The sequence below is a fragment of the Toxorhynchites rutilus genome, chromosome 2 (genome assembly GCF_029784135.1).
Source record: "Toxorhynchites rutilus septentrionalis strain SRP chromosome 2, ASM2978413v1, whole genome shotgun sequence".
Taxonomy (NCBI): Eukaryota; Metazoa; Arthropoda; class Insecta; order Diptera; family Culicidae; genus Toxorhynchites; species Toxorhynchites rutilus.
This window is the reverse complement of record NC_073745.1, coordinates 223,511,617-223,522,452: the sequence shown is the minus strand read 5'-3', so window position 1 is coordinate 223,522,452 and position 10,836 is coordinate 223,511,617. Positions and strand designations below refer to the sequence as shown.

Genomic DNA, 10,836 nt, shown 5'->3' with positions numbered 1-10,836 from the left:
GTCAGAGACGTCGTGGAGTATGGAACAAAGTGGAGCAACAGTTACTCATTCCGGACACTATTCCGACCGGAGTCAGCTCCATCCTGGACATATCTTTGACAAACGTCACGCGGGTACTTACAACACATAAGGTTTTTACAAAGAAGTCGTCGGATCATCTACCGGTGATCTTCGAATTGAACACAATCATCAATCAGTACGAATAACCACTAATACGAAACTACCATCGCACCTACTGGTCGTGACTACAATAATTCGAGGATCATCCGAATGTAAGTTTTCGTTTTCGTTTGATGCTGAAAAGGATCCTTCTAGGAAGAATAGAAGGATCCTTTTTAAATAAGTTGACTGCAGCACGTATTCAAAAGATTGGAAACTGAAACATAAAGACCTTGTTCAACTACTCCAAACTCTTCTGGCCATTTTAGATTTTAAATCATAACCGAAACCGAAGGAATTCTAATTCCATCTCTCACCATTTTATGACATGGGCCGATATTTCGAAAGCAGAAGTATTATATATTAGGCTGTCAAAAAAGTCCTGCGGTATTTCCGCGAGGTGTCGTTGTAAGCGCGTAGTTCTAGTTGTATTCATTGTATCGAGTCATACTATAGCTTGTTGGAAAGGTATTTTTACGCGCTATAATAAAGTCCTTGACAGTGTTTTGTTTGGTTAAGTCGTTCGTGAGTTATAGTGTCGCAAATATGGAGCAAAATAAGGAGAAAATCCGACATATTTTACAGTACTACTATGACAAAGGCAAAAATGCATCTCAAGCTGCCAATAAAATTTGTGCAGTTTATGGACCCGATACAGTTTCCATTTCCACCGCACAACGATGGTTTCAACGTTTTCGTTCTGGTGTAGAGGTCGTCGAAGATGCGCCACGCTCCGGAAGGCCTGTCGTCGAAAATTGCGACAAAATCGCTGAATTAGCCGAGAAAGACCGACATAGTAGCAGCCGTAGCATCGGCCAAGAGCTGGGGATAAGTCATCAAACCGTTATTAACCATTTGAAGAAGCTTGGATTCACAAAGAAGCTCGATGTATGGGTGCCACACACGTTGGCGCAAAAAAACATCTTTGACCGTATCGACGCATGTGAATCGCTGCTGAATCGCAACAAAATCGACCCGTTTCTGAAGCGGATGGTGACTGGCGATGAAAAGTGGGTCATTTACGACAACGTGAAGCGCAAACGGTCGTGGTCGAAGCCCGCTGAAGCGGCTCAGACGGTGGCCAAGCCCTCATTAACGGCCAGGAAGGTTCTGCTGTGTGTTTGGTGGGATTGTCAAGGAATAATCTATTATGAGCTGCTTCCCTATGGCCAAACGCTCAATTCGTACCTGTACTGCCACCAACTGGACCGCTTGAAGGTAGCCCTCATGAAGAAGAGGTCATCTTTGATAAACAGAGGCCGCATTGTCTTCCACCAGGACAACGCCAGGCCACACACTTCTTTGGTGACGCGCCAGAAGCTCCGGGAGCTCGGATGGGAGGTTCTTTTGCATCCGCCGTATAGTCCGGACCTTGCACCAAGTGACTACCACCTGTTTTTGTTCATGGCGAACGAGCTAGGTAGTCAGAAGTTAGCCACAAAAGAGGCCTGTGAAAATTGGCTATCCGAGTTTTTTGCCAATAAGGAAGCGAGCTTCTATAACAGGGGTATTATAAAGTTGGCATCTCGTTGGGAACAAGTCATCGAACAAAACGGCGCATATTTGACTTAAAACAGATGATTGTAACTAATTTTATGAACATATGAAAATTCAAAAAAAATACCGCAGGACTTTTTTGACAGTCTAATATAATGAATTCAGACTGTAAAAGATGCCCGATACGCAAACTCGGTTGAGCGAAGGAATCAACCTTGCGAATCTGGATTGGCATTCCCTACGGAACGAGCCACGAATGGAAGCTAATCAGATTTATTCCTTTCAATAAATTGAACTGACTGCCTTCGCACTAATTCCGTACAGAACGAACAACGAACGGGAGCTGATCAATCTATCAAATATCAACTAAGCGGAAGGATCAACGAGTACAAGAACTTCGAGCGCAAATTATACATCTATTGCTGCGGGCGTTGGAAAACTTGAATCTGAAGAACTCTCGTCAGTTAATCGCCGTTTTTTTCTAGCCGATTTTTCGAAGTTTGAAGTAAATTAGAGGAACATTTTATCGCAAATCGTACCAGAAATACAAAATCGTAAGCGACTCTCAGAATGAACCATTCGTAACTTTAATGTTTATTAGTTTTTGGGTGAGGAGTGCGTGTATGTGTGGAAATGCGTATCTATATGTGTGAGTTTTATCACTCCTTACAATATTTGTACCTACAAACGCATGAAAATAAATGTTACGATTCGTTCGTTCTGATAGTCGCTTTGAATTTTGTAGTTCTGGTACGATTTGCAATTAAATGTTCCTCTGATTTACTCCAAACTTTGTAAAATCGGCTAAAAAAAACGACTGAACGTATCAATATCAAATATTCACAGATGTTAAAAAATTGCCTGCAAACATTAGAACTTACTGAGATACTTGCAGAATTACAGTGAAGCCTGTTTTTCGCACTTTTTAAAAATCGATGCAAAAAATTTAAATAATTTTTTTTATTGTCAAAGTAGCAATTTATCCTTGTGTGTGTATTCATCATCAAAGACGAAGGGGTAATTATTCATTCAAACTGGAATGTCTCTGTGTGGAAAGGTCCTACAGAAACGTTCTTGGAACCAAATGAAAGCTGGTTGATACGGTTAATTGGATTTGCTATTGAGTTGGTTAGCAAAAAATAGAGTTTCTGGACAAACTCAAAACCTTGAAAAAACAAAGAAAAATCGATTTTCCACTTCTTCCCGATATTGTTGGCCACTACACCTACACACACTAAGATAAAAATATGTACATAGAATATTCTAATACCTAAAAGTTGTAAAAAGTCAAAAATCCCGGGACTTTTCGGGGTATGATAAATGGCTAAATCGACATGATTTTCTCAAACATTTCCGTGAACGTGCAACAGGAACTTTCGATCGGAAGCTGGGGTTGAAGTTATTGAGAACAATTGAGGCAAACCCGGGATTCTCATACTCCGGAGAATCCGTATTCGCATAAGGATTTCGTTATTTCCGTGCATGCAAGTAACCAAATAGGACGCTGAAGCAAATTCTGATGCCCAAAAGATGCGTTCGAAAGTCGTACATCAAAATTTTGACGAAGTACGAAAAATGCATGCTGACGGATAACGGAACGTACATCATTATTGATTTGGGCAGCCTCAGACCTGAAATTCTATAAGGCCACTGCCAGAGTAGGAGGTCCCAGCAAATTTGAGTTCGTTTTTGTTGATAAATTTGCCAGAAGTTATTGATTTGGCAAGGGGCAGCTGTAGACAGAAAACTTTGGTTTTCTTCACAAACAAGACAATGGACTCGAAAATGTTAAAGGAAGAATCCCTGTAGAAACGTCGCCCACCGTTTATTGAGGCTCATAAAGTTCCGGTGATGTTTTGGACAGAGTTGGCAATCTGCCACTAAAGTTGAGAGGTGCTTCAGTGGTACTGTGAAAATGGGGTCGATTGCATTGAAAAAGGCCTAAATCCTCCCAATCACTCCCAACTCAGCCTAATAAAAAAAAAAGAAATACAGAGCGATCGTAAAGGAAATTTAAGAAGATGTCGAAGGGACTCGGGATGCTGCAGACATGAAGGAATCGTGGAATAAAATGGTCGCTGAAGTTGATGAACAGAGAGTCCCAACTTTGATGAAGGTTATTTGTTCAAATTTTTAACACAATTTCATGTGCATTCAGTTACAACCTGGACTTTCGGAATAACAATCAATCAATGTACAAATAGTGCGTCAACACACGCGGCACACTTCAAACTATGTTCATTTTATATTTCCATATTAGGGAGTCTTATCGCCTAGTCTATATTTCCCCCCTTAAATAGTAATAAACAGGTGATTCTGGCATTAAAACTATTTTGTTGATAAAACTGTTTTGGTATTGTTTCCTGCTTTTTATCTCTCTACGTTGGGATGCATATGGTTTTTTTTTTGTAAAAGTTAGAGGACTAGTCACAACACTATCAAACTAATGAAGACTATATCGTCAATTATGGTCACGCATTGTCTTATATCAATTCGTACCCATTTCTCGTTTCTCGGAATCGTTTGACGATATTCACAATATGTGGGTCAATCCTAAAAGTATTTAGCTGTCGGGAATACTATTCGCAAATTCCGAATGAGAAAATACTCATAGACAGTCGATTAATCAATTTCCGATTTTTGCTCGTTGGAAAGGTTCACATTAAAAACAATCATTCGTAATTTATTTTTTAATTATACATAGGAAAGCATTTAATTGTAGAAGACCGTGTTAAAGTTTTTGAACAACACACATACGTTTTGTGCATCGATTAAATCCAGTCCAAATTTAGTAATCATTTTGTTCTTGCAACGGAAAATTCTCTTTTGAAATGATACTATTTTTTTATCATTCAAATTAAATAAAACGAAACTGTCAGTAGCCAAATTCAGCCTGGATGAAATTCATACGTATTGACACTTATATTGTTGAGAGTTGATCATTAAGTAGGAAGTAGGAAAATGTGAAGAAACCGATATGTGTTCCAATCCGACTGTCACGAGGTATATCAGAATGAAGTATACCGTAGAACCCCGATTATCCGCGAAATAGTCTGGCTAGCTCACCGCGAATAACGAAAATCGCAGATAATGAAATAAATGGCTAAAATGAGTTCTAAACACGAAAAAGAGATATTTCAGCATGAGTACCATGTTTTATCAATACAGAAATCATTAAACTATCCATTTAGAAGGTGGTGTACACCAGTGGTCAGATAAGATGAAAGCCATGACCACTAAAAAAGTACATGAGCCTATCACTCACTGACAAATTCCGGGAAGGTTTATGGATTTACAACGAAATTCGCTGTCACGCATAATCCGCACCTCGCATCATCCACTCGCGGATAATCGAGGTTCCACTGTATTGACAAATAGCTCTTTGACATAGGTAACAGATTCAACATCTCTTATGTACAAGTAACATCCCACCTTATACATTTTTTAAATTAAACCATTGCGAAAAAATAATTCTGTTCTAGTTTGCCTAGCTTTGAGCCAGAATACATCTTGCAGCTTTCGATTTCTTTTTATCAGTCACAACACATACGAAAAAGACAAATAATGTACTCATGATTGACAATACAGTCTTCAGTACACTATTTGACCGAAAAAGCCATATAACTTAACGTCCTTAATTCAGATATCAATTCAAGCAAGCTAGAATCAATCTGCTAGCCTCAGACACATTCGATCATTTGATTTTCCAACATATTTAGTGTACTATTAGCATTACTCTCGGACCAATTGTATCCAACAAATGGATATAACCACAACAAAAACAATAAAAATAGTTCAACTGAAATCACGCCTCCGTCTCCTGTTCTGTGATATCCTGCTGGATTTCCTCTGGTGTTCGCAGATCGATAGCAAACTTTTTCCGAAACGGCTTTCCACTTGCATTACCCGTATGTTGCTCCTCGGATTCTTTCACCCGCTTAGAGTAATCCTGGAATGATGCAGCGAGTGCAAAGGTGAGCTTGCGGGCCATGGCGCTACAAATACCGGAGCGTTAATACAATTCTAATGTGTTTCAGCATATGCATGCAATTCTTACCGACTGTCACACACGAAAGCGTGCACCTCGAAGGGGTTCTCGTCCTTCAGGTTGTAATTCTCTTTGACTACGATCATCGCGAAAACCCTGGTGTAGACAAGGTCCTGCACACCGTAGGAGATTGTATCGATCGTGAAATTGGTCACTGCGTTCTGCTTGGAGGTGATCGTTTCCATCCGTACGCCGTCGAGAGAAACCGTCAGATTGCAGAACGGAAGAATTTTATTTGGTGGAAGGCTTTTGGCTGCACTGACCTGACGGAGATAATTGCCACAATGAGTGAATGAATGAATTTGAGAACGGATTACTAGGTACTCACTAGATTATCGACAGGTCGTCTCGTATGCTTGATTCCCCATAATCCTCTTGCGTGTTGATTACCTAAATATTTAACCTGCGGAATAGATGGAGAGAATCGAAGAAAAAAGATTAGCATTATCGTTTATCAATTTTCAATGAAGAGAACTACAAAGCTAACGAAAGTGAAACCAAAACTCTCTCGTACGATGTTTGGGTAGGTTGAAAATCAACAATTTTCTGTTTTGCTGCATCTTCATCCAAAGTTTGTAGAGAAACCAGACAACAAAGCGGATAAAAAATCCTATGCCGATGAGATAATTCACTCATCAGAAAGTTAATATCAAGGTTAACCTAATTTTGTTTAGATTCTTACAGATCAGTTAATTCAACTACCGACAGCTTCGAGCTTCATTATATCTTGCACTGGCATTCATAGGCAGCGCACGAGTATACACACAAAATATGGGAGCGTGATCTCACGTTAGTGACTAATAATCTGAGAGCTATTATACAATCCCATATGGCAACGCAATATGAAGCTATTATGAGCATTACCCATGATTTTCTGGGCTGTTTTATGGTCTTAACATTTCTTCGAGGTCAACCGTCTCGCGTGTCTCATACGAGTGGTTTCGCACATGCTCATTGAAGTAACTAGTTGATTAAAAAGTTTAGGTAGGGCAAAATTATGCTATTCTAAATGAGTGTGCAGTCTAACAGGAAGATATAGGGGTAAAATGTGAGAAATGATGAAAGATTTTGAACGCTTATAGCTCAACAATTTCTTGATAGATCGCAAAGATGCTTGTGTCAAATGATTGGAAACTTTCCTGCGCATCTATCACAATGAAGAAAATAATATATATTCTAAACAAACTTTAGAATAATTGTAAAATGTTAAGCATAATCCGAATGCACTAAATCAGATGTTTTGATTGGTTCAACTTATGTTCCCCAAGTTTTGCCGTCTAATGGGTGTGTCACATCAAATTGCATCACGGAAAAAACGCTGTAGAAATTAAATTTTTAGGAATTATATCTTCAGCTTTCGCTTATAATCAGATAAGAGTGTATAGATCACGTTGGCCATGCTTCACTGTCAATTTTTCGTAAATTTGGAAAAATGTCGTCGAACGAAAAAGAGCGTCGTGAATTAATCCTGTGCACTCATTTGGAGAATCCGGAGTTGTCACATCGGGACATCGGTAAGATGCTGGGAATCGTCCAATCCACGGTCAGCAGAGTACTAAAACGATACTTCGAGAACCTAACCATCGACCGGAAGGTGAAGAACGGCAAAAATGGATGCTCCGTCATTGAAAAAGATCACAAGCGCGTAGTTAAGCAGTTTAGACGTGATACGAGAAGTTCGGTCCGGGATGTCGCCAATAAACTGAATTTGTCAAGTTCATTCGTCCAGCGGACCAAGCAGCGGGAGGGCCTGCGTACATACAAGGTTCAGAAGGCTCTTAACCGCGACGAAAGGCAAAACATGGTGGGGAAGACGCGAACCCGGAAGCTGTACACCGAAATGCTGACGAAGCCGCATTGCCTGGTAATGGACGACGAAACCTACGTCAAAGCGGACTTTCGTCACCTGCCGGGCCTGTTGTTCTTCTCCGCAGAGGACAAATTCAGCGTTCCGGAGGAGATTCGCAAGCAGAAACTATCCAAGTTTGCCAAAAAGTACATAGTGTGGCAAGCGATCTGCTCTTGCGGAAAGCGGAGCGCCCCCTTCGTGATGACCGGCACGGTAAACGGGCAGGTTTACCTTAAGGAGTGCCTACAGTAGCGCTTACTACCACTATTGAAGCAGCACGAGGGCCCGACCATCTTCTGGCCGGATCTCGCTTCGTGCCACTATTCAAAGGACGTGTTGGAGTGGTACGAAGCCAACGGGGTCACCTTCGTGCCAAAGGAAATGAACCCGCCCAACGTGCCGGAGCTTCGCCCAATAGAGAAATATTGGGCGATTATGAAGCAGGCCCTCCGGAAGAACCCAAAAGTTGTCAAATCGGAGGCGGACTTCAAGAGAAAATGGATTTCTGTTCAGAAAAACTACAACCTCACGTTGTACAGAACCTTATGGACGGGGTAAAGAGGAAGGTGCGAGCATACGGGCTTGGGCTCGAAGTATGAATAAAAAGAAAATGCCAAAAGTTGTTTAATAGTTTTTATTTTACTGTCTAAAATTTTCAAAAGGATCGGTCTACTGGGCGAATTTCTACAGCGTTTTTTCCGTGATGCAATTTGATGTGACACACCCTTTAAAAAGGAGCAATTAACACTTTCGTCGCCCAGAGCGATTCGGTCGAGTTTCTTGCGGGGCTCATATTCAACCCTCGGTGCACTAGAGAAATAAGCCTGCAACGATAAATCCGGGATCGATTCAGGACTACTTTTCTATTGAATCAGAATGAAATCAACTGATTGCTGACTAGAAAACTTATAAAAATAATTTTTCAGCCAATTGTACAGTGTTGCCAATGATAATAAAACACGAAATTCAACCGAACGTACTTGCTCTATATATTACATTCGATGACAATGAATAACTGCTATTTAATTGGAAAATATGGAATATTCTGTTCAATCGATTGCAAAGTTTCTGTAAATATATCATACCAAGAACATATGTCACTTTTGTGGGAAAATATTCGTCACAAACTATATCACATTTGACAAATCCGACTTTTCACGTGATTCGTTTTCATTGTTCTTTGCGGTTGGTAGATAAAAAGCTAAAAGAAGAAGCAAGTTGCAAGTTGCAAGCAAGTTCTGAGAATGAGAATAATAATTGCACAACTCGGATAGGCCAAAAAAAATTTTTTTTTCATCCTCAAAATGTTCACCGGGTGGCGTAATAGTACGGTAACAAGGGGTGAGTTAGACATACGGGGTGATTTGGACCACCCCTTTATCTCAAAAAGTACAGCTCAGCTTGGTTTTTTTTATAATGTCATCTCCTTTTATTGTTGAACCGTATGTACCTAACGTAAAAAAAACTTTAGTAAAATTCGACAGGTGGAAGGACAGCAAGCACTTTAATTGTGAAGGAATGTAAGTTTTCCGATCGTGGATTGAAGGTTTTTCCCGCTTATTAAACAAATTTTTCGTGTATTATGCAGTAGAGTTCAATAACAATAAATGAAATTGATTGCATTTTAATTTTTGCATTTTTGTGTGGGGTGACATGGACACGTTTCTGTGGGGTGAATTGGTCCTGCAGATTTGAGGCTTTTCTTTGGTCTAATTGATTACAGATGCCGCTGAATTACAACAATGGGCAGACAACTTTGGAAAAAGGGAGAGCTTGAAAGAGCACCGCAGTCCATCAAGAACGGATTTTCTTTGACCAAGCATCGAAAGTGTTTGAAAATGCCCGAAAAACAGTGAAAAGATCCATGCAGAATTCGAGATGGTATCAATCCAATTTTTTTGGTCCGGAATCTGGCCAAGACACCTGGTATCGATCCCAGAACACTGTTACTGATTATAACATTATCCCAAAATACTTTACATGAACATAAGTATGTTTTTTCGCTGAAACACACACTGGACCAAATCACCCCACAGACGGTCCAAATCACCCCGCATCAAATGTCCAAAAATCATCTCTTTTATTTTATGATATATTTGGTAATTTGAAGCTTGATATAATGATTAAACATTATTGATTGAGAGAAAACAAGTGTAGCTCAGTATACAATGTGACATTTTTTATTTAGATCGTATTGGTTTGGACATATTAAGTGATTTACTTAGGTGGTCTAAATTCCCCCCTTTTCCCATACATGCCACAGTATGCCACGAAGACATTCAAACATGGAGGAGGGAACATTATCGGTTTCTCCTGGTACAGGGTTGGCCCTATGTACTGCCACACGCCGAGTGGGATCCTGAAATGGCAGTTCATGCAGGATAATGATCCGAGGCACACTGCCAAGACCGTCAAAAAGTGGTTCCAAGATAACCAAGTCGACGTCATGGAGTGGAGATCGTGAAAAGGTACACGGAGAAGTCGATGAATAAGCAGCAATTTTGGGATAGGATCCAAGCTTATTGACACGCCATCCCAGTCACCACGGGCCAGAAGCTGGTGGAATCCATGCCGAACCGGGTGCGTGAAGTGATGCGTAACGAAGGTTACCCGACCAAGTATTAACCCTAGAAGCTTTTCACGATATAAATATTCTTTTTTTATTTTTTTTACAAGCGGCTTTATAAATTTTAGCAAGCGGCTTTATAAATTTACAATAGTACATTTTTCCTCAATAGAAAAAAATCATTATTGAAATAGTATGTACATGTATAAAATAAGCTTGTCCTATTCACCTAGAGTTGTGATTTGAATTTTCTCATACATAAAAAAAACGTGGTAAGAAACACACACCTTTTCGCATAATGAGGCTTGGTTTAGTTGGAGTGGCATATTTTTCCAGGGTCAAAGCAACAAAAGGGACCCCTTTAAGAGCTGAATGTGATGAGGTATATCAGCTTCAGTAGACAGAACATTGTAAGTCATTATCCACCACTGACCACTTTGGCCCCAAACATCAAAGTAATTTATATGTGAGTTAATCGCTAAGATTGAACGAAATATCTGTTCTCCTAGAATATGTGAACAGTCGTCCACACTGATGATTTGTTCAATATATCAAATTGAATAAACTAAATTTCACTAGAAATTCCTTAGATACGATGCACACAGAACTGCGGCCAAATGCCTATTGCGAGAGCGATTTCTGTTTTTATTTATATTTTGACATGCGAAAACTCTACTGAAATACTGGGTAGCTCAAAATTCATGAAATTCATCTAAC

General features: G+C 39.9%; 1 protein-coding gene across 2 annotated transcripts in view; it reads right to left on the bottom strand.

Annotated features, from left to right (window-relative positions):
- Nucleotides 1–3,851: 3,851 nt before the first annotated feature.
- The window catches only part of LOC129770325 (uncharacterized), a 50,585-nt gene continuing 43,600 nt past the window's right edge, over nt 3,852–10,836 (bottom strand). For both annotated transcript variants that reach the window (XM_055773064.1, XM_055773063.1), the window contains exons 3-5: nt 6,033–6,107; nt 5,714–5,967; nt 3,852–5,651 (exon numbers count right to left, since the gene is read on the bottom strand). In XM_055773064.1, the coding sequence (XP_055629039.1) occupies nt 5,462–5,651; nt 5,714–5,967; nt 6,033–6,107 (519 nt within the window). In that variant the 3' untranslated portion in view covers nt 3,852–5,461. The remainder of the gene's footprint in view (nt 5,652–5,713; nt 5,968–6,032; nt 6,108–10,836) is intronic.